Genomic DNA, 24,024 nt, shown 5'->3' on the forward strand with positions numbered 1-24,024 from the left:
ACTCCGAAAAGGACGCAACTGTTTGCCACCACTAGGCTTGTTTTCATTTCTTTATTTTTTTCCCCAGCCACCTATGCACCGATGACGACGTTCTTTTCATCCTTGCTGCAATTTTGATTGGATTGGTAAGTTTCTGGTAGATAGCCACTGGATCAATGGAATGTATATGCCGTGTTTATTTTGCTGACAGCGGTTGGAGATGTTCGGCTATCTGCAAGGCTTACGCACTAGCCACACTCGCAGCCAGCTGTCAGGCGTTGCCGGCGAGATCTATCGGGCCTCTTTCGCCGAGCTGATCACCACAGATGGACCAAATGCAGCACCGAGTACATATCCCGCTGCCGCGGCACTGCTACACGGCTTCGATGTAGAATCTAGTAACCAGAGTGTAGCCATAGCGCCCTCGGAGGATGATGTGTGGATCTTTGGCTATGGGTCGCTGGTGTGGAAGGCAGACTTCCCGTACATCGACCGTCGGCGAGGCTTTGTGTGGGGATTCAAGCGGCGCTTCTACCAGCACAGCATCGACCATCGCGGCGTGCCGGAAAAACCTGGCCGGGTGGTGACCCTGCTGCCCGGCGACCCCGCCGAGGATCGGGTCTACGGCGTGGCCTACCGCATTGCTGCCGCCCAGAAGAGTGCGGTGCTCGACCACCTGGACTACCGCGAGAAGAACGGCTACGAGCGCTGCAGTCTGAAGTTTCACGAGTATCTGTCCGACACGGAGCCCATCCAGGTGATAATGTACGTGGCCACGCAAGCCAACGACTCCTATGCCGGCGATGTGTGGCAGGTGCCGTGCATAGCCAGGCAGATCTTCACCTCTGCCGGACCCAGCGGCCCCAATCGGGATTATCTCTTTAACTTGGCGCTGGCCATGGACAAACTGTTTCCCGGTGCCGTTGACGAGCATCTCACGGAGCTGGTGGCCTGTGTGAGGCGGCACATCGAGCAGGACGAGCCCGTGCTGCTGCAGCGTGCTCTGCTCGAGGAGATCACGAACATCCTCTGCCAGTGGGTCAGGGAGGCGGTCGCGGAGGATGAGCCCCTGGATCATGGGGAGATTTCGCGGCGGCTGGAGGCTCTGCATCGCAGCTGCCAGAAATCTGGCTGGCGGGAGCCACTTCTTGACATACAGCTGAGGCGGCAGAGGCTCAGCCCATCTTCCTGACGCCCCGCAGACCCCTTCTATCCCATCAACTAGACAATTTTTATTTATTATCGTTAGATGTGGCATGTGTGTGTTGTTGTGTCCATTCCAAATGTTTCCGTGAATACATGTCGCCAGCTAGGGCGGGATTTGTGTAAATCTGCGCTGATATGGCGCAACGGATTATTTATGGAGGCAGTTTGAATTGATACCAGCTGGCAGATGATTTACAGCGCGATAGTTTAACATTAGCATATCGATGTTTTTGTCTTGAGGTTTGGAAATAAATTCCAATTGGCATCTCTGATGCTGATGCTGGGAACATTGCTGTTCTTCCTGTAATTTCGAGATTTGCAGTTGCAATTAGGCCAACAAAATGAATCTGGGAAAAACCGATCTACTATTAGAATTATACCTGTTGTTAGAAATTCACCTTGTGTATCGATAGGCTGCGCCTCCTCGTTGTGCCAGCACACCTTGTCAACATCGTGTAAAATCACGGACGAAGATATCATCATTTGATGATATATCTTTCGATATATTCAATATCGTCAAATGGCCACACTTAACGAAAACTAATAACAATACTGTCGTGTCTGTTTTCTGCGCGTTTTGCGAACGGATTTTCGCCTTTGTTTTTTTGTTTATCGCGGCCATCGTGACCAATAGCAATTGCAGGGCAATGCATTAACTAATTGGTCAAGCGTGACGAGTGTCAACGTCAACCTGTGTGTCCACCGTGGCCACCTACAGAGGAAGGAATTCGCCATGAAACAGGTGGGCGCCGTGCGACGGTCGGTCGGTTGTGGTTTGGTCACCTCCAGAGGGGTGTGTGGGAGTGTGTGGATGTGCTCTTCTTTTATTGTTGTTGTTGTTGCTGTCGCTGTTGTTATTTTGCTGACGATGATGTTATATTGGGTTTGTTTTTGTTTTTTTAATGTGCATATGCAAATTCTTTTGTTTTGTTGCTGGCTAGAATTGTTGTACGCAATACGTACACACATGCATAACTCGTGCATATGGTAGTGTGAGTGTGTGTTAGAGAGTATGACAACATGTTTGCATTTGCGTATCGCGCGAATAACTGTTGTTTGCTCTTCGAGACGGGCCAACCCAACCCTATCCCACTTGTTCAGATGAATCACTTAAACTGGAGTATACATAGTAAATCTTTGAGGTTGAAATTACACTATACTACACTACGCTACAACACACACCCCCACATGCACTCTCATGGGGTCATTTTCCACCGCTTATCAAGCGAGAGATGGCGCTGCTTTGTTTGCATGTGTGTGTGTGTGTGTGTGTGCGCATATAATGTATATCTTTATCGTTATGCGTGCTCTTGAGGGTGCCCAACAAGTTTCTTATTAGTGGGAGATTGGGGATTCGCCAAAAGATTATGTACATTATTCATATGACGCAAGAGCTTTTCTGCGAGCGTTGTTCCTTTTATTGCATACTTTGCTGAGTTATTGATAATGGCGTCGTCGTCGTCCTGGTGCCTGGCTGCCGCCCGCCCCCTGCCCACCGTCAGTGAGTGTTTGCGTGTGCGTGCGTGCTCGCTTAAAGGACATTTAGCACATTTCCAGGCATAACTCATTTCAATTTCAATGCAAATTTCCACCATACATTACATACACACACACACACACACATGCATGTGTATGGCTTGTAGGTGGGGCGTATTTACATTTTAGCAGATTACATTTTTTAGTATGTATGGGGTACATCCCCACCCTTCTTTAAACAGATGCCCGTTCTTCCGTCCTCACACACACATTCGCTCACTCACACACGCTCAACCACCCACAACAAGTATCGATTCCTAGGGTTGCCAAGCAGTGCCTAAATCTAGGCCTAGAAATCAAAGCCAGACAGACGGTGACAACCCTTAAACTCTTTGCTGCTGCTTTGCATAACCACCAGGAAGGATTTGTGTGTGTGTGTATATGCCCATATACATACACGTGGGGGAAACTGCGCGGAAACCAATTTCCCAACCATTTAGTTCAGTTTTCGGTGAAGAGCGTCCAGACGCGCGTGTCCCCGTAGCTAGGAGAAAAATCCTCTCTAGAATCATCCATTTGGCCACACAAACAAAAACAAAAATCTTCAAATTTAAGAGGAAATCGTAAATCAAAGACGCTCTAAACTGTCTCCAGATGTTTCGCAACGTAAATTGTGTAAATGTCCAGAAACTAGCTGTAATTTTGAGCTCGGTTGAGCCCCAAGCAGTGGGGCAGAGCGAGAGAAGGAGTGTGTGTGTGTGTTCCTGGTGCTGCCTCTGCTGCTGCTGCTGCTAGTTCTGCTCCTGCGCTGCCTCAACAAATTTTACAGTTGTGTGTGTGTGTGTGTGTGTGTTCTCGTGTCATGTGACCGCGCGCGCAAAACATTTTGCATTGTTTTTGCTACGTTCTGTTCTGCTCACGTTGCTATTCCTTCTGCTGCTGCTGCTTGCTGTCCTGTACGCGAAATTATTTTTGGGGGCGACTAGCGTAAGCATGCGCAATGGCCCCCCACAAGCTGGCTCTACCACACAGCACAGCACAGCGCAGCGCTCACATGTTAGCTGCTGTTAGCTGTCCCCGCACACGTGTGTGCAAAGGAACTCCACGCGATTATAGGGCAAGGTTTAATCCAATCCAATTTTCGCCGCCTTGATGTATGGCCCATTGACAATTGGCAATTGGAATTCCAGAGGATCAGCCAGTCCATACGGCAAGTCCATGGGTGCCATTTATGGATAGTGTGTGTGTGTGTGTGTGTTTCTGTGTGTTTGGCTGTGGGTGCGAGGGAGTGCGATAGGAGTGCGTCCTATCCTCGTCCTAGTGAGCATCCCCTCTATGTGTGTCTCTCTCGCGCGCGCTCTCACGCTCGCACTCTCTGGGGCAGAAGAGGTGCAAATGCCTTCGCACTGCCAGTACGTACACACTCTGTCAGGAGTAGCAGCAGCAGCAGCAGCAGCCTCACAGTAGCCAACTGACCAGCTAACAAGAAGCTTATTTTTTTGTTGCCTCTCTTGCATGGAGATCCCCCTGTAATCTCGCACTGTGGAGCCTCTCAGAAACTAGAAATAATACGGCAATAGAAAAACAACCGTTAACGACTCGCGCGATTCTCTCACTCGCAATTTTGTGTGTTGTGCGTGTGTGCTGTGGTGTCTGCGTGTGTGTGTGTGTGTGTGTGAAGAAAATCAATTGACAGAAATGTTGATTAAATTTTTTGTTAGTTTCTTGCCCTCTGTGAAGTAACAACACCTTCCTTCCCTCCCCCCCTGGCCGCACAGATAGATGGTGGAAAATAAACTTGAGCCAAAGAAAGGGCCGCAACCCAATCGCCCAATCCCTAAGTCAATGATTAACCAATTGAAAGAAAGGAAATTATTCATCGTTTCACTTTTTTTTTGTGGCTGTGAAGATTCCCACGCCTGTTAGATGTGTGAGTGGCAAGTGTGAGTGCGCGGAGAGAAGAAAGAGAAAGATGTAGTTGAACAAAAAAAACAAGAGAAAAAAAAATAAGTGAGTAGCAACAAGCAAGAAATCAGTAGGGTACCCCCGTGCTCATGTGTGTTAAAAAGGAAATCTGTAAATCGAGGTTATCTATACGCACACACACACACACACACGTACAGTGTTGGTGGGAGGGAGTCAAGTGAGAGCGAGAGGGATATGCTTACTTACACATATACATACATATGTACATATATGTATGTATGTACATACACAGATTTGGTTCGCAGCATCCTACTCCCCCACTCTCTCTTCCTCTCTTTCTCTTTCTCTCTCTCTTCGTCTTCCTCTTCCTCACACTCACTCTCACTCCCCCCAGCGATGGCATTTTAATCATCATTACGAGGGGGGAGGGGGGCCCCCACTGTCATTATCACCCCCTCCCCTTCACACCCAGTGAACTGGGGTAGGTCCGTCGTCGGTCAGGCGCCATGTGTACGCTCTCTCACTCTCCTCGCGCTGCCCTCGGCTCGCACAGCGATGTTTGTTTTGCGGGAATTAAATTTAAAGTATGGCAACGATTTGCTTTTCACTTTCCTGTGTGCCACAACCCCGGCCCCAAGCCATTCGTAGTTTTTTTTACTGTTGCGCTCATTTGTCCTGGCGACCCAGCGACCTATACACACAGTTTGTGTGTGTGTGTGTGTGTGTGTACTCACTTGCGTGTGTGTGCGAGAGTTTGTTTGTCAAAGCGTAAACAATTGCGAAAAAAAAGCAAGGCAAAAAGGAGCAAACAACAGCACAAATAACGGGAAAATCATGAAAGAAAAGCTGACTCAAACACGCCACTGACTGTGTGTGTGTGTGTGTGTGTGTGTGTGTGTGTGTGTGTGTGCAAGAGAGAGTGTGCGAAAAAAATCGATTTGTGTGCCATCAAAAAGTGCATATATAGGCAGGCCATACGTACTTGTGTGTACATCTGTATGTGCAAATATCCATATATGGGTATCTATGGCATACACGTGTCCCTCTCGCTGTAAGCTGTGTGTGTGTGTGTGTGTAAGGAGGGGTATAGCAAGAGGCACTCGTTGTGCAACATAATGTTGCAAACAACGAAACGGAATGACTTTCAATTAACACACAACAATCAGTTGTGCAGGAGGAGGAGGAGAAGGAGGCCCCTTGACAAAGCAGAAATCCATTTAACCTTTGAACTGAATGCAAGTCCCAGATTGATTTCATTCTGCACAACCTCCACCCCACCCCCGCCACAATTGTAGCACAGCGGGTGGGTGGGTGCAGTGGGTGGATAAGCGAAGTGCTGGCGGGTGCAATCTTAATTAATCAACGTGTCCCAGTCCCATTCCCAGTCCCCGTTTGCCCATCGGGCATCGGGCAGCGATAGAGCGAAGGAAACGCAGAGGGAAAGCAGAAATCAAGGTTTATGTAATCCCCTGGCACTCAACAAAACAAACGGCAAAGAACAAAGCGGAGCAGCAAAAAAAAACCACGCTCTCGATGGACAATCGAAATGCAGCTGTGTGTGTGTGTGTGCTATCGATATCGAGTGGGGAAATCCGAACCAGAACTGGATGCAGCTTAAAGCGAATTATATTTGGAAAACTGATCAACTTACGTATAATTATATCTCCCAAACCTCTTCTCGTTTGCAGCTATCAATTTAACTATTGCCTACCCAGTTTCACTCCCCAACCAAAATAATCAAAGAGGAAAGACCAGACAGCGCTGAGAAGCTGTCTAGCCACTCAAGTACACATTAAAATCAACCAGAATCAGCTCTAACTAAAGGAGAAACTCAACACTCAACCCGGAGATCACGAGTCAAAGATCTAAAATCAAAGCAACAGAAAGGCGTACATTTTTTTCGGTACTCCTTCGAGCTGTATCCTTTCCCTCCAGGCACCAAACATCAAACACCAGCTCTGTCCACAGCTTCAGATACACAACCTACTCCAACGACCTACTTCTTCGTAACGATCGAGAGAGAGAGAGACATAAGGAGGTGTGCAAATTACAGAGAGAGAGAGAGAGAGAGAGAGAGTACTGAGAGAGACGAAGAAGGAGTGAGATAGAGGAGGAGCAGGAGGACGACTCATGTTAGAAAAATGAAAAAGTTCACATTCAAGGGAGTTCTAGATGGATTTCGACAAAGCGTTCAGCCCCAAGCCACACGACAGGAGCAGGAGATCCAAGAGCAGCTCAAGGCCGATCATTTCACATTGAAGAAAGTAAGCCACAAACTAAGCTAACTCAAAGCCAATGCTAATCCAAATCACCAACCAATTAACCAACCGATCACCCACAAAAAAAGTGCCAGACATCGCGACATCTGGCATCTGTTGCAGCTAGCGGGTGTTTTATCTGGTAGCTATACCCCTTTGAATCTATCATAAGACACACGCGGCTATGACCGATGCCCAAAACCATCCATGATTCAAATAATTAGTAATCAGCAATCAGTAATCAGCAATCCCCCTCCCCGCACCAGCGCTCTGCCAACCAGTGGAACATGCTCCCCGCCCATCTATTCATGCCATCCAGCTGCAGCTCCTAATCTGTAATCAACTCTCCATCTTCTACTTCGCAGACCTTTCGCCATGGCTTTCCGTACTCGCCCACATCCTTTGCCTTCGATCCGGTGCAGAAACTAATAGCAATTGGCGACAAATCGGGCTACATTCGCATGTAAGTGCAAGCCTTTTTCTACTCTAATTGGACAACAAAGAACCAACTCTCTGTCATCGTTTGTGTTGCTTATGCAGATTGGGAAAGCCTGGCGTCGATGCCCATGCCAAACACGAGGGCGAATCCGAGTGCGCCGTACTCTTTTCCCAGTTCCTGGTCAACGAGGGGGCCCTGGTCACCGTCACCGCCGATGACACCATACACTTGTGGAGCATACGCCAAAAGACGCCGCGCATTGTGCAAAGTCTAAAGTTTCAGCGGGAGCGGTAAGTGCAAGCGATTAGTTGCTAGTTAACTGGGAAAGTCAGAGGGTAGCCCAGTGCCGTTCGCTTATGGGCAACTCGCACAACAGATTATGGCATTTGATGCTCCAATGTGAATGAATTTAAGAGCGAAACTCTTACGCTCTGCCTGTGGCATTGAACAAATGCGAGTACGAACTTCAGCGAAAGGTCAATTGATATTTCATTGAAACATATCGAATTAAGATCCCTTCAATTGTTCAGTCAATAGTTCATTCGGGCACATTCTGCGAGCGCAAGAAGATCAGATTTGTATGCTGTGAAATGCATTGCATTTTGTGCATCAAACAAAAGAGTATGATGCTGATGTCTGATGTCATTAGTATCTAGCTGGGGACTATGCTGCTTGCACATTAACATTTATTTGAACACGAAATCTATTTGCATGACTTGCAGCGTGACTTGCATACACTTGCCCGTGGGCAGCAAATGGCTGTACGTGGGCACTGAGAAGGGAAACATACACGTTGTTCACATAGATACATTTGCACTTAGTGGATATATTATTAACTGGAATAAAGCAATTGAAGTGTAAGTAGAGAGCGGAAAAAGGAGCTTCTTGACTATATGATTTCTGTACACAGGGTTAGAACTAGTCATCCAGGTGCTGTGATTGCGTTATGTGATAATCCATTGGATGCAAACAAGGTGAGTGCTTTCGAGCAGCTGGCCATAGCACTGACCTTAACTCTTGTCTTCCTTTCTCTCCCTTTTAGTTGCTTATTGCATTTGAGTGTGGGCTGCTTGTGTTGTGGGATCTGAAAGCGAAATGCGCTGAGATACGATGGCAGGCGGCTGAGGCTGTCAAGTCCCTGGCCTGGCACTACGAGGGCAAGTACTTTGTATCATCGCACACGGATGGCTCCATTTGCTCGTGGCCCACCAGGCCACAGCCCAAGCCGCAGTCGCAGGTGTGTCCGCACGGTAAGTTCTGCACCTGAACCCGAACCCACTTTGATTATGCACTGACTTTGCTCCTTGCATTAGCAAAAATCAACAAAGATGGCAACGCGGAGAAGTGCAAACCGATCTATAAAGTTGACTTGAAGTCCAGCACAACTGGGTGAGTAATACTCCGCTTTGCTTAGCGCCTTCTCAATGTCTTATTGTCCCTGAATGTCCTTTGATTTCAGTGAAACTTTCACAATTTTCTCTGGTGGCATGCCGTCGGAAAAGGGCTCAAAGTCAAATTGCATCACCGTGATGGTCGGCAAGGCCACAACGGTGCTGGAAATGGAGCATGCTGTATGCGATTTCATCACCCTCTGCGAGAATCCCTGGCCATGCGGTAAAGTTCTCCTCGCATCAGCCAATCAAATGGTTTTCCCTCTATCATATTTTGACTTTATTTATGCCGTTGCAGAGACCCAGGAGCCCTATGCAATAGCTGTGCTACTTCAATACGATTTAGTATTAATAGACTTATTAACACCCGGTTTTCCATGTTTTGAATCGCCTTATCCAATGGACTTACACGAATCACCTGTTACATGTTGCACATATTTAACCGATTGCCCATCGGATTTGGTTCCTGCATTCTATTCGGTGAGTAGCCCTCCGGAATCCACCGGAATCCACCGGAATCCACCGAATCTGTAATGTGATTTCTGTGTTGTGGCTGTCCCGCAGGTTGGTCGGACAACGACAAGTAAAAAAAGTTGCTTCTCGGAGCGTGAGTGGCCAATATCGGGCGGAGAGTGGTCGCCGGCGTCGTGCAGCTACTCGGAGATTGTCATCACCGGACATCAGGATGGTAGCCTCAAGTTCTGGGACTCGGGTGCCGGCACACTTCAGATACTCTACAAGCTGAAGACGGCCAAAATGTTCGAGAAGCCGCGCACACACGCGGCCCAGGCCCACGCGGATGCTGACAATCCGCTGGCCGTGCATCTGATATTCCTCTGCTCGGAGTCGCGACGCCTCTGTGTGGCCGGTGCCATGGGGCAGGTGATGTTGTTTAAGTTTCGCAAGGTCGAGTCCACATCGGAGGTCCTGGTGCTGGAGATACCCATACTCTATGAGAATTTTGATGACATTTATGGCACCAGTCCCGAATGCGATTTCCTAACTGGCCACCAGGTGCAGAAAACGGAATCCAGTGACTCGGACAAGGTAAAAGCCGAGCGCATCCACACCTAATACGCAATCCCTCTGTCCATTCTCAATCGTTCATTTGATTCCCCACACAGACGACGGACTGCTCGTTGAAGGTCCGCTTTGGGGCACAGCGTAAGCCGCCGGGCTTTCAGTCGCAGCTGGTGTGCCTCACCACTGGACCCAATCGCCGGAATGTTCAGGTCACATCGCTGTGCATCAGCTCCAGTTATGGCCTGTGAGTAGTGTAGTCCACACACATGCTTCTCCTGGCTCTCCTCCGCTCCTAATGTCATCTCCATCCTGCCACACTCGCCTCGATCTATCCATCGATCCATCCATCCATCCATCCATCCATACATCCATACATCCATCGATCCAGCCACACACGTACACACACCACCTGCCACCTCTACCACCAACCAACCCACCAACCAGACACCGGACACGGCAAAAGCGGACCTCAAAGAAACCAAAAAAAAAAACAACAAACAAAAAACCAAAAATACTTAGACGTAGTCTAGTTTGTATTCGTATATGCATGACGTTTTCTGAAAGCGCCTGAGACTTAGCCAAAGAAAAAACAAAACAAACTCGTAACGCTCCCCGACCGTTAACGCTCCCCCGCCCCCCATTTGTCTGTGCCCCGCAAGCAGCACCGCTTTTGTTGAATTTGTTTATGCCGTTGTGTATTCCGTAGTATGCAACAGTTGCAAGCAGACTGATAACCGATGAGCGAGCATCCAGAGTACTCCACTCGCCCGAACCCAAACCGAATCACCCGCCAGATGAGTGGACAAACAGACAGTTACAGACAGTTACAGGACACAGCAGATCCAAAGCCAGTACAGAAAACGGACAACTCAAGACAGAATACTCAAACCAAGAACCAAATTGTAGTGCCTGGTGTGTGCGCGTGTGTGATTGATGCGCTGATCGATATCTAATTCATTTACTTGTCTTTAGTTTTAGTTCTCTATTAGTATTTGCATTTCTCCGAATTATCCTTTCAATTGATATTCTTTAGTATGCACCAAACCTACCGCCTACATACTACATACATACATACATACATACATACATACATACATATTATAAGTATCTTTTATCATTTTTACTTTGCTCTGGCACCTTTTTCAGTATATTTGTTGAAATTGTTTGGTATTTGATTTCCATATTTAGTCCTGTATTAACTCTTTTATCTGGCAATCAGTATTTCTAGTATTTATGCTGGTATTTCAGCAGCTGTTTTTAGAACTTTCCACGTTTTTTTTGTTACCTGCGATTTATTGATTATAATTATCCATGCAGTCATTTTAGATTTGTACTACTTTCAGCTCAGAATGTGTATCGTTTGTTGTTTCATGTTTAGTTTTCCATTTTTCCGTTTCTATTTGTGATTGTTGCTTTTGGATTTTTGTGTCTACTTTTTCCGTTTCATTCCTCATACATGTTTTCAGTATATTTTTGGTATCTTACAAGCATACATTAAATACATGCAGAATACATACGTAAGTGTGTGTATTTTCAATACGTATACGTATTATTTTGGTTTTTGTTTTAAATTTAGTATTTATTTGTATGCAGTTGATTTTTGGAGATATATATATAAGAATATTTTCTGTTTTTAGAATGGCTTATGGTACCGAATATGGACTTGTCATAATTGATATAATCCAAAAAATTTGCCTCTTGAGTGTTGCATGCCCCGATCTGTATGGCGCACATGATCCTTACTCGCGAACACCAAAAAGTCCGAAACGCATTGAGAATAAAGAGGAGCAGAGCCGTTCGCCCAGCTCAGATCAGGTAAGTGTCCACTGTCTCTCTATCTCTCTCACACACACTCTCTCTCTCTCTCTCTCTCTCTCTCTGTATCAATGTGATCTCTGATCTCTGCCACCGAGCTAAATAGCCACAGCCGAAACTGAAAATACCGATTATACACACACACACACACACATACAAGAATACACTAATATAATACATACATATATTTATATATATATCACGCACACACACACACACACACAGAGACACAGACAGACACAAATGCAGATACAGAATCCGAGATACATAAAGAAAACACAGACAGACTGAAAAAGTATTTCGCCCCCATAAGTATGCTACGGGAATCGAGACCAATTGTACACTGAACAAACACACTTAAAGTTTTCTTCTCATGCCGCTACACACACCATCTCACCATATGAAAAAACGAACATATACATACGTATATGTAAATCGATATCTATTACATACATATACCACATATATATACTATATATTTGATCTACATACAAATAAGCTTTGATTTGTACGAGTAATTATTGCTAACCCAAAATTCGATTCGATTGATTACATTTAATAATCTGTATTTTAGCTAGCCAAACCCTTTACATACCTACTTTACATACATACTACATGCATATCTACATATGTATGACATACAACGACTTTTGTAGCCAACAGATTTTGTTTTGGTTTATGTTTTCTTTTTCGTTTTCGTTTTTGGTTTGTGTGCGTTTGTTTTTTGTTGCCCCCGTCCCACGACCCCCCCTCGATCTCTCTCTCCCCCGCTCTCTCTCACTCTCTCTCTTTCTCACTCATAGTATTTATTTTTGTGGCATTTTTGAACTTACAAGATTGACAAACACACCCACACCCACACACACGCGCATACACATGCAAGCAAGCAAGCGTACACTCCATGCATATAATTATCCAACTATCTCTACATGTAAACATATCTAACTAGCCGCATTAGCTTAGTCTCTCTCTCTAGTACGCAAATGTCTCTATTTTTTTGTTTTTTTTTTGTCCTCTCAGGCTGCTCTGTCCCGCGGCCATCTCTTACTCTAACTCCAACTCTGTCTATCCATCCTGCTATCCCTTTGCTAGCACTAAGTACTATCCATCTATCCATCCACCTATCTGTGTGTATCTGCTCTCGGGCGCTCTGTCTGTACGAGTAATGCATTTACTTTTATGATTTATTTTCCACTGATTCTGTCATCAGTTTTGATGCAACTGACTCTGCCTCTTCCACTCTCTGTCTCTTCCTCTCTCTCTCTCTCTCTCTCTCTGTCTCTCTCTCTCTCTCGAAACGCACAAAATGTTGCATGGTAAATCTTTAAATGTTTTCATTGATTGTTTGGGTTTTGTTTAGCATGAAAGCTTGTCTCAATTGATTGATTGATTGATTGGTGTCTCTTGTTTTGTTGAGTTTGTTCTCTCTTTTTTTGTGTATCCTTTTGATTGCTGCCACGCCCAGACCATCGCATTGACATGCCTTGAACGCTGATTGATGGTTTTGATTGTTGTAAATGTGTTGTGCTCTGCTCTTCCAATCCCCCCAACACCCATCTGATTGATCTGTTGTAACTGTCAAGCCTAGCGAACTCTTCTACAACAAACCAAACAAAACAAAACAACAACAAAGAGAAACAAAAACAATAAAACTCCTCTGTATATCTCTCACTCTCTCTCTCCGTCTGTCTCTCTTACACTCGTTTGATTGATTGATTGAAACGAGCGAAAGTTTCACCTTATGTAACATATGCCACACGCCACTCTCTCTCTCTCTTATCTCTCTCTCTGCCACTCAATGTTTGAACACACACACACACACCCACACAGACACATGCATACAGACAGTACATTTGCATAATATAACTGATTATAATTGATTGATTGATTGATTGACAGTAGTAATTACATTTGAACTTGAACCCTACCCCCAACCCCCCAACCAGCCCCCAACAAATTTATATTCCAAATCTTAAACCTAAATCGTAAATCGTAAAAGTAAACGAAAAATAACAACAAATTTCTATTGCCTGTGCGTGTGTGTGTGTGTGTGTGTGTGTGTGTTCAATCGTTTGCGTACGTGTTTGTGCCTGTGTATAAGTAGCACAAAGTGCAGCCTAAACTGTTCTAAAACAAACCCGTTGGTTGCATAACAGACTAACTAAAACGTTGCCTAAAGTTTTTAAACCTCTTCAAATCAAAACGAAAAAACTAATCAAAGTAAACCCTCAACTAACTTGTACATAACATGTATTGATATTGGTATGCTGTACAGTACTCTCCCAGTCCCAGCCTGAATAACCCATGAACCCATGAACCCGTGAAACCCCCCACACCCACACAACCACAGTGCAGCTTTGAGCAAACCAAAATACGCAAACGCTGGAGGAACAGGTGCAACAGAGAACAGTGGCGGGGAGAGATCAGCTGCGAGTGGCGCAGCTGCACTGGGAGAGGGCAGAATGCGATTGCCTCCATCCGGCAATGTTTTGCTGTCAAGTCAAATCCTCGAATAAATCCACAGAACTATTTCTGTTTATGTTTTTCGCAACCGAAAGAGAGATTTTAACTGGCTTTGTCCACTGCTTTGTCCTGTTCTTCCACTTGTGTTGCCTCTCTTGGTCTGCCACAAAGAAAACTAAAAAAAAGAATAACAAAAACCAAAACAAAAACAAAATGGGAATGTATCTACAAATGTATGTCCTATGTCCTATGTACCTACACCCCAATAAACCCAAAACCCAACAACCCCCCCAAACGACAACTTTTATATGATGCCTGAACGAAAACGAAACATTAAAATTATGCCCCCAACAACCCCGCTTAATCTAGCTGAACGACACGACTAGCCCGGACAGTCCATCGATCGAGTTTATGCCCGAGGCGATCGAGGCATATGCCACGGGTGCAGCCGCAACACCAGCGGCGGCGGCCAACGAGTCCTCGAGCACCTCGCGACCCACCTCCCCCAGCAGCGGTCCCGATTCGGCGGCAGCACCACCAGTTTCAGGGTCAGGCACCGGCACCGGCACAGGGACTGGGACTGGGACTGGGACCATCGCCCAGCCTCAGGTGATCAACAGCAGCCGGGAGACGCTGCTGAGTGGCTCGGCGGCGAGTACAGCCGCGAGTGCGGCGAATGCCACCGCCATGGCCATGGCCAAGAGTCCACTGCGCGAAGAGGTGATGGCGGCGGCGGCTCCCAAGGAGCTGCAGGATCGACGCAAGTCAATGTCCTGGAAAACGTTCAATTTGAAGCGTCAATTATCGAAAGTCAATATGAAGATCGGCGGCCTCAATGTCAACACCGATCTCGAGTCCATCAGGAACACTTCAATTTTCTATACCCCCAAGGAGAGCTCCCCGGAGGGTGCCGGCGAGGAGCCAAGTGCGGCCACAGTCGCTGCTGAGGCCCTCGAGTGCCGCGAGGAGGATGCAGGCCTGGCGGCGGCCAGCATGGCGCTTAGTAGCGATGAGCCCGAACTCCCATTGCCATCGTCCTCTTCGGCGATGCGCGGCAAGTTCCGCTCCTCCACCACGGACTCGCCGGACGGTGGCTACAGCGGCGAGACTGCTGCGGCGGGCAGCGGCAAGCGCGTGGACTTTGAGCAGCAATTGAATAGTGGGGCCGAGGGCGGCGAGCGGCCCAATAACTTGCCCCTCTCCGGTGAGTCGCAGGCACCGATAAAGCCATCGCGGCAGCGCTTCAAGGAGAAGTCCCGCGACCAGCGCCTGCTCTCCGTGCCGAACATCAAGTATCAGCCGCGCGACCTGCGCGGCGGTGTGCGGGCCATCAAGAACGACGTGTCGCCGCTGATGGGCGGCAATGTGAGCAAGAAGATGCGTAAGTATGGCCCCCCCACATCGGGGGTCCACATCCGCAGAGAGAGCGTCTGCCTCTGCCCCTGCCTCTCTCTCTGTCTATGTTTTGTCTCTCTCTCTCTACATCCATAACTACCCTTTCCGCCCCCCGCGGAGAGTGTCTTCGGCGAACGAGCGAACGAGCGAGCGGGCGAGTGTTCTGGTCGCTAGGCAGGCAGGCAGTCGCAGAAAGATAATCATCCACACACACACACACACACACACACACCTGCCATCAATCATTCATTCGTGAAAGGGAAGCAAAGATCTGCGGTTACTTCCCAGCAGTCCCTGTGCACCTGTGCCCCTCCCCTGCCCTGCCCAGTGTTCTGTCGCTGGGATAACTGTTTGGTCCGCCCCCTCCTCTCTTTCGCTACGCTTCTGCTTATGGGTTTCTCTCTCTCTCTCTCTCTCTCTCTCTTTTCTCTTCGGTTTTTGCTTCCGTTTCTGTTGTTGTAACTTCTGCTTTGCTTCTTTTTGTTTACGTTTTGTTTTCTCTTTTGTTTTCCTGCAAGATGTAGTGGACTTTAGCCTACAAACAAGCAACTGTACTTGTAGTGCCCCCTTAAACTCCCAACCAAACGCCCCTCCCCCACCCACCCCCGAAGGTTGTACGGCTAGAGATGTGCATCCAAAATCCAACTACCAACATCCAAAAACAAATCTAGAGCTGAGAAAACCCAAACCCCCGCCGAGAAGTGAAATCCCGCTTCTTTGTGTTGATTTTTGAATAAGAATCCCGAAACGAAACGCCGAAACGAAATTGCATTTTGTGTATAGAAAATAACAAACAAAAGTAACAGCTATGTGTATTACGTATGTAGTCTAGAGAGCATACAACAAATCAGTGAGAGAAATGTTAATCAATACACACCAAACATAATTACACATTTACACCAATGCCAGTACAAATGTGTGAGGAGTATTAGTATAAGCAACGATAATGTTAATGTTAATGTAATGCCACATACACACACACACACACAAAAGCACCACACACAAAAACGAACAACTCTACTCTCGATACAAGAAACTACTTTTGAAATCTCTTATCTATGCTTCTTCTTATCTTACCCTCTTAACAACTAGACAACGGCTGCAGAAGAGCTGCAATACAACTGCCTTTATGTGATTGTATGGAAGTTCTTTGGTAAATCATTTAACCACCACCACAACAGCAACAGCAACAAGAGAAACAACCAAGCACTACACACACACACACACACACACACACAACTAAGCACCAATACCATCTATACATACACCCATCTACGCGCACAAATGTCTAACGTAACTATAAAAGAATACCCCCCACTCGACACCATGCCATGCCATAACTATTTTATAAACTTAACTTTTAAGATTTGTTAGCCACTTAAGAACTTGACAGAAAGTAAGCAACATGAGCAGGCTTTCAGGGCATTCACCACACACATACACACACACACACACCACCCTAAACTCCCTCTATATGTATGTGTATGCACTGTGCAAAACGAAGAAACTAAAACCCAAAGAGCCAAAAACTAAAACCTGAACGTTTACGTACGAAATTTAAATGTTGATTGTTGTGCTGCTGTGTTATGAAGTCCCATATATATTTAGCGTGTAAGTTCCATCCCAGCCACCTATTCACCACACACACACACACACACACACACAACACACCACTCGGCCAAATGACAGGTGATCGAGGCGACTCAGCTCAGCTTCTCCATGTCCCCTGGCCCCTGGAGTTTTCCTTGTCGATTTTGCATTGTTGGTCGCTAATTCATTTACTGGTTGAGGATTTTTCTCTGAGTCCCCAGACCCACCAAACCCACCAACCACCCCACCCAGTGCCCCCTTTGTCTATGGTGAGAGAATCGTGGGTAAAACGATCGATCGATCGATCGATGATAATGGTGATCGATAAATGTTTGAGTTGAGCTTTTCTTCGATCCGTTTATTTGGTTAGTTTCTTCGATTTTTTTGTTTATTTCGATTTCGATTTCGATTTCTCGATTAAATTGTATGTGTGTTCTGGCTATCGATAAGTCGATATATCGCTTACGCAGCTTTTCCATTAATCGTTGCTTTTGCATTCGTTTTTGCGTTACCGTCTAGAGCTGCGCTTCTTCCCCCACCCAAACCCCCCCAAACGTTCTCACAACTCACCTGTACATAAAAACAAACAACCAAAAGAAACCTCCATGAGGATGGAGGAACACAAACTATAAACTTAACTACATACAATGCTATACATAATCTACATACATACATACATATACCAATATGTTTACATACTTTTTGCTAATTATACATACATACATACATAAATACATGCATATGTACATAAATACATATATGCTACCCCGTTTAATGTATAGCCCATATGTACGTGTTCTATCTATCTGTACTATCAATGTTTTAACTCTCGTAAACAGCAGATATATTCTATGCAACAGTTTGTTCGATCTGTCGTACACACACACATACCATACACACACATACGCATATCTGTCTGTATCTTTCTCGCTGTCTGTACATTTGTCGGCGTATATTTCATTGTGTTGCTTGTCGTGAAGTTTTTATGCATATAAGTATCCGTGTCACGAATCACGCTCCCCCCAAGAAACACTCTGCCCGCCACTGCAATGGAGCCAATCCTGTTATTTCTCGCTGTGTACTCGCTCCTGCACACATTTACACACAGACATGCTGCACTTGTTGGAAGATTAAATGTAACTTATTCAAAACACACACATACACATATAGGGATCACATCTGTGTTGTCATTTTTTGTTGTTTCACTCAAAGCCACATTTCACTTTACTTCGCCCTCATCCGATTTGTTTTGTTTCACACATTTGACACCTGCTTGGTCTCCCACTCAAGCTGAAGCAACACACACATACTCATACATGCACACATACACATGTACATACATATCTGCTGGTCGCTCTCTCTCTCTCTCTCTCTCTCACTCTCTTGATGTTTCGTTTCTTGCACTCGTTTCGTTAACCGTTATGTTAAGCTTCTCGCAGACAGAAAATGTATGCAACACACGGCTCACTCGCAACACACACAGACACACACACAAAACACACACACACTCGAACCCAAAGAGCACAAAAGAAAACCACAAGCAGAACAAGATGTAGAAGGAGAAGAAGAAGATGAAGAAGAAGAAGAAGAAAGCAAAAGAAACAAAATGATGATCTGTGATCCAATCCATTCAATCATTTAGTGCATTTATCTTTCTCTCTCTCTCTCTCTCTCTCTCTCTCTCTTTCTCTGTCTCTCTTTCTCTCCCATTATGTGTGTGTATCTCTCTCTCTCTCTCTATCTTTCTCTCTCTCTCGTGTCTCCCCATTATGATTACCGTTTATTTCCGGATTATCTCAGATCAACGGCGGAGCCGGCAATGCGGCGAATGCAAACGCAGCCGCAAATGCATCGCAGCAGCAGCAACAGCCCCAACAGCAGCAGACGATAGGCGGTGGAGGCGGCGGCGGCGGCGGTGGCAGCGATCCTTCGTTGCTGTCGTCGTCCCCTGCGGCAGCGACAACAGCAGCCGCCTCGACCTCAGCTTCAACGTCGTCGTCGACAGCAGCAGCAGCAGCGGCAGCATCAGCAGCAGCAGCAGCGGCAGCGGGATCAGTTTACGGTGCAGACGATGCAGGTGCGGGTGTTGCTAGTGGCGGTGTCGGTGTTGGTGTTGGTGGTATTGGTAGTGGCAGTGGTAGTGCCAAATCTGGCGCAGGTGCGGGCGTCGTTGGCGTCGTTGAGCATCATCAGCAGCCGCAGCAGCAGCAGCAGCAGTCGATACTCGTGCAGCAGCAGCAGTCAAGCTTGAGCTCCACGTTGGCGGCGATGGCATCCTTTGACGTTGATTCATTCGATTGCGGTGCAGGTGGAGGCGGAGGCGGAGGCGGTGCAGGTGCAGGTGCGCATCAACATCAATATCAGCATCCGCATCCGCATCAGCATCAGCATCAAACATCCGTAATACAGCAACAGCAGTCAGTGACATCGTACGAGTCCCTAAAAAAGTCCAAATCACAAGGTGGGAGCACAACAGAGCACAGTGTTAACAGCCTACAGCAAACAGCAAACAGCCAAACAGCAACAACAAAACAAACTACCGATAACAGAGCACAGTGCTGTTTGGCATTAAACAAGCAAACAAGCAAACAACTACCGTTAACAGCCAGAACAGCCACATGAACAACAAGCAACAGCAATACTGCAACAACAACAAATGCACCAACAAGAAACACAGAAACAACATGCGTTCTCTCTCTCTCTCTCTCTCTTACACCCACCCACAGACACACACACACACACACACACCCACCCACCCACCCACCAACTCTCTCGGTGTCTGTCTCACTCTAGCGCGTACACACAGCACGGCACGGCACAGCACACAGGTCACACACACATACTCTCTGTCTCGCTCGTACACTTTCTCGCTCTCGCTCTCTCTCTCTCTCTCTCTGTCTCTTCGTGTCATGTTTTGACACGTTGCTTGTGTGGTTTGCCTTTCGCCAGAGGCACGCCCGCCATTCTCCCCTCTCCCCCACAGCCAGCCCCCAGCATTTCAGCGGTGTGCGTGTGTGTGTGTGTGTAGTGCTGTCTTTGAATTTGGATTTGAATTTTAATTTGACTTTTGGTTTCTTTACTTGGTGCGCGTGGGGCGGTTTGAGTTGGGCTCTATCTGTCTCTTTTTCTCGCTCGTTCGCTAGCTCGCTCTCTCTCTCTGTCTCTCTGCCTTTATCTCTCTCTCTCTTTGTACCCCTAGATAATTCTAGATAAATATAAGTGCATATGAATATGATCTCTCTCTCTCTCTGTCGCTCGCTCGTTCGCTCTATCTCTCTCTATCCTTGTTTCTATATATCTATCTCTCTCTCTCTCTTGATCTCTTGCTCTGTTTCTCCGTCTCCTATTTACTATATCTCTCTCTCTCTATCTCTCTGTCGGTATTTGTAATTGCATTTGGCACGCTTTGAAAGTGAAATAATGAAACAAATAACGATAACGATAACTATAACGATAACGATAACAGCAACAATTAAACCAAGAATTGTACCAACTGGAATTATGCCACACACACGCACACATAACAACATAACATAAATAGAGTATAGAGTAACAAAAAACCCCCCAGATCGGAATTTGCATTGGCAGAAACTCTCAACTTTTGCATAGTTCACACACACACACACACACAAACACACCAACGCGCACTCACGCTCACACATACAGATGTACATGCATAGAGCAGCTGCACACGAAATGCAAGCAAAATGTTTTTGTTTTCTTTTTGTTTTTCGCATACATTTAGTGAGACGCCTGCCGCTTAACCGATTTTGCACTCACTCAATCGCAAGCTCAAACTCAATTTCAATCCATAGAAAGCTTACCCCCAGTCCAGCTAAAGATTACAAACCCCAAGCCCAAAGCACTAGTTGAACGGTAAACGAAAACCCCAGAGCGGAGTCCACACACACACAGCAAAGGTGATCTTGTGTGCCGTTCTGGGGTGTACATGTACACACATACATGCAAACATATGCCGCAAGCTTTCTTCAGCGTAAGGAAGGAAAGAAAGAGACGGCTACACGCAGAGACAAAACACACACACACACACATAGACATCATCCATGCACAAGCATAGAGCAAGAAGCGCAACAACTAGGCAGCCTAGCGATTTCATACGAGTCTTGTGCAGAGCAAAGCAAAGCATCAACAAATACGAGTAGTGCAAAAGTAATGCAACAAAATAGTAATTCCAATTCGAATAGAAAATAAAACCAACAATTCGATTAAATAATTACAAAATGCAAAAAATGAATAAAAAATTGCCTACTACCGCCCGCCGCTTTTACTATCTCTCTCTCTCTATCTATCTCTCTATTTATCACTCTTTATATAAAAACTCTTTCTCTATCTGCCTCTCTCTCTCCTCTGTTTGACTTGAAAATAACATAAAAAATATTTAACAATTTTGGTGTAATTTTGTTTATTCTTTTGTCTTTTTTCTGTATCCTGTATGCGATCATCAAACTTAAACCAATTCTGACCCTGAAAAAAAAAACAAAAACAAAAACCAAAAATCCGAACAACTAAATTACAGATAAATTGGATGGAACTTTCTCAAGATCCAGATCATCGTCAATGTCCAGCATTGATATGTCTTCCTCGGAATCTGTTACCTGTTTAGCATTCATTGAGAGTTATGCAAAACGAAATGGTAAAGTACAAAACAATCCAAATGAAATCGAGCAACACATTCCGAGCATTCAGTTAAACATTAATCTGTTTGTTTTTGTATCACTTGCAGATATTTTGACACTTGTTCCTACTTTGTGGATTGGAACTAGTTTCGGTTCGATACTGACCTTGTTCATCACCATGCCGGAGCGAGATGTGCGCAAGTCTCAGCCAGTATTGATCACAATAAATGGTGAGTGATTGGAATGAGTGATTGGAACTTTACAGTCTCCACTGGATACATGGCATCTCTCTATCATTCTGTTGCAGGCGGACCCGTGGTTCGACTCAAAGGCTCCATAACTTCCATGTCTTTTTTAGACTCATACGGCTCGATCATACCCTTTACATTTGAGACCTGGCGTGACGAGAAGCGGGACAAGACAGATCGTAATTAATACACAAAATTAATCCATATGTAAATAGCCACTTGAATCCTCGAATCGATTCGCAGGCACACCCACTAAGAGCAGCAGCCGCACCAGTCCCACATTCACACCAACAACTGCCAATACAATATCAAACACTTCGGTCGCTGGCGGCGTGGCGGGGGGTAGTGCTGGTGGCGGCGGCGGCGGCAGTGCCAGTGGCAGCAGCGGTGGCGGTGGCAGCGGTGGAGCAACTGCAGCATCAGCAGGAGCAGCAGCCGCAGCAGCAGGCGGAGGAGGAGGCGGAACCGCTGGCACTGCAGCTGGCAGTGGGGCTGCGGGCAGTGGGGGCGCAGGTGGCACAGGTGCGGGCAGCAGTGGCGGTGGCGCCGTCGGTGGCATGATCAGTAGCAGCGCCAGCCCAAGCAGCAGCGGCATCAGCGGCAGCATCAGCACCGGCCTGGAAACACTCACCGATCGACAATATATCGTTATTGCAAGCGAGAAACAAACAAAAGTCTTCGATGTGGCCAATCAGTGCTGCATCAATCGCATACAATTATCGGAAATGGATTTTGCAGTCAAGGCAGAAACTATCACGATGAAGGGTACTGCCAATATTGAATATATGTTTCATCTGCAACACAATGCTCACTCTCTGTTCATCGTTTTTGCAGATGGCTCTTGCTTAGCAACCTATCTTTCGAATGGCCATCTAATGGTACATAGTCTTCCTAGTCTAAAACTGTTATTGGATACTGATTTCTTACCGCTTATGGAGTTAAGGTGAGAGCAAACCAAAGCAGCCGTTTACCACTGCCACTCACGTCTCTCCCTTTAGTTTTCAAACAAAATGTAAACAGGGAATTGTGGATCCAATGCTCTCGATATGGGGTCAACAGATCATTGTTCATGAAGACACAACTCAGTAAGTGCCACAGCGCTACAGTTGGCCTCGAATTTCATTCGTTTGTTTATCTCTTTGTTTATCCTCCGCAGAATATCAAAAATATTTTGCTTTAGTCATAAAGGTCATGGATTGTACATGGCATCGCCCACCGAAATTCAAAAATTCACGATATCATCGGAATTCTGGTAAGCCATCAGCCACAGCGGCCACAGTTGAGACCGATCCTGATCTTTGGCATCTTTGCAGTCAATTTATTTTGGAGATGATGGGTGAACTTTATACGGTACACGAAATGCCCGAGCAACCGAAGGAGAGTTTCTTTAAGGGTCTGTTTGGCGGCGGGTCCAAGCAATTGGATCGCGAGGAGCTTTGTAAGTTTTGCCACACACACACCCCACGAGTGGGCGCGTGGACCAGAGATTTGATTTGATTTGATTTGATTTTTGGCTTGCAGTTGGCGAGCAGAGCGGGAAAGCAAATCGTTCGGTTGCACGGCATATACCCGGACCCAATTTGGAGCAGCTCGGCACACGTGCTTCCACGGCCGCATCGGAGATTAGTCGGGCGCACCAGCTGGCCATGGAGCGCGGCGAGAAGCTCAATATTTTGGAGGAGCGCGCCGAGCGTATGGCCAATACAGCTCAAGATTTCAGCGGTACAGCGCATCAATTAATGCTTAAATATAAAGACAAAAAGTGGTATCAGTTGTAAAATATCTATTTTAGGAGCCAATTCTACCACAGTTATTGTAATATTGCTTTTATAACACTTTCTACTACATTACGAGTAAAGTACACTTATTTAATTTCTGTTTTCAAGTCGTCACGTTATTTACAAAAACAAAAACAACCAAAAACAAAAACAAACAAAACAAAACCAACAAAAAAAAGCTGTTTTTAATAAAAATATATAGACCAAAAAAGAAACTACAAAAACATTTAATAAAACTCGTCTCTAAGCTGTCTGCCCGCAGTAGTTTCTCGTATCACAGCTCACAGCATGGCGAAAGCTTTTGAATCATCCGCAATTTGCGTGTGCAAGTCGATATGCGATATCGATAGTACGGACAACATTTTAGCTTTTAGCTTGCAAGATAAATTTACATATTACG

At 46.0% G+C, this 24,024-nt stretch overlaps 2 protein-coding genes across 5 annotated transcripts; both read left to right on the forward strand.

The window, feature by feature from the left end:
- Nucleotides 1-3: 3 nt before the first annotated feature.
- Nucleotides 4-1,336, forward strand: LOC117903130 (putative glutathione-specific gamma-glutamylcyclotransferase 2). The gene is made up of 2 exons (XM_034814962.1): nt 4-125; nt 191-1,336. Exon 2 carries the CDS (start codon nt 200-202, stop codon nt 1,169-1,171), a length of 972 nt encoding a protein of 323 aa, XP_034670853.1. The 5' UTR covers nt 4-125; nt 191-199; the 3' UTR covers nt 1,172-1,336.
- A 385-nt stretch (nt 1,337-1,721) lies between these two features.
- LOC117903104 (syntaxin-binding protein 5) lies at nt 1,722-23,718 on the forward strand. Of its 4 annotated transcripts, none has more exons than XM_034814922.1 (23): nt 1,722-1,927; nt 6,276-6,851; nt 7,211-7,308; nt 7,386-7,574; nt 8,007-8,141; nt 8,195-8,258; nt 8,327-8,534; nt 8,598-8,673; nt 8,744-8,898; nt 8,974-9,155; nt 9,240-9,722; nt 9,800-9,942; nt 11,336-11,513; nt 14,346-15,357; nt 21,499-21,615; nt 21,706-21,828; nt 21,906-22,025; nt 22,090-22,611; nt 22,681-22,789; nt 22,845-22,931; nt 23,003-23,098; nt 23,160-23,284; nt 23,368-23,718. In XM_034814922.1, exons 2-23 carry the CDS (start codon nt 6,729-6,731, stop codon nt 23,622-23,624), a joined length of 4,602 nt encoding a protein of 1,533 aa, XP_034670813.1. In that variant the 5' UTR covers nt 1,722-1,927; nt 6,276-6,728; the 3' UTR covers nt 23,625-23,718. The 4 variants fall into 4 exon arrangements, with proteins under 4 accessions (XP_034670813.1, XP_034670815.1, XP_034670816.1 ...); XM_034814924.1 differs by lacking the exon at nt 14,346-15,357 and adding an exon at nt 18,762-19,038 and having other exon boundaries at nt 1,723-1,927; XM_034814925.1 differs by lacking the exon at nt 14,346-15,357 and adding an exon at nt 16,464-16,524 and having other exon boundaries at nt 1,724-1,927.
- Nucleotides 23,719-24,024: the final 306 nt, after the last annotated feature.

Source organism: Drosophila subobscura, chromosome A (assembly GCF_008121235.1).
Source record: "Drosophila subobscura isolate 14011-0131.10 chromosome A, UCBerk_Dsub_1.0, whole genome shotgun sequence".
In the NCBI taxonomy this organism is placed as follows: domain Eukaryota; kingdom Metazoa; phylum Arthropoda; class Insecta; order Diptera; family Drosophilidae; genus Drosophila; species Drosophila subobscura.

Coding starts and splice junctions, on each gene's coding strand:
- LOC117903130 (XM_034814962.1), top strand. CDS start 200: ATGTTCGGCTATCTGCAAGGCTTACGCACTAGCCACACTCGCAGCCAG.
- LOC117903104 (XM_034814922.1), top strand. CDS start 6,729: ATGAAAAAGTTCACATTCAAGGGAGTTCTAGATGGATTTCGACAAAGC. Junction 8,674..8,743: donor TTGAAGTCCAGCACAACTGG/GTGAGTAATACT, acceptor CTTTGATTTCAG/TGAAACTTTCACAATTTTCT. Junction 22,790..22,844: donor TTACCGCTTATGGAGTTAAG/GTGAGAGCAAAC, acceptor CTCTCCCTTTAG/TTTTCAAACAAAATGTAAAC.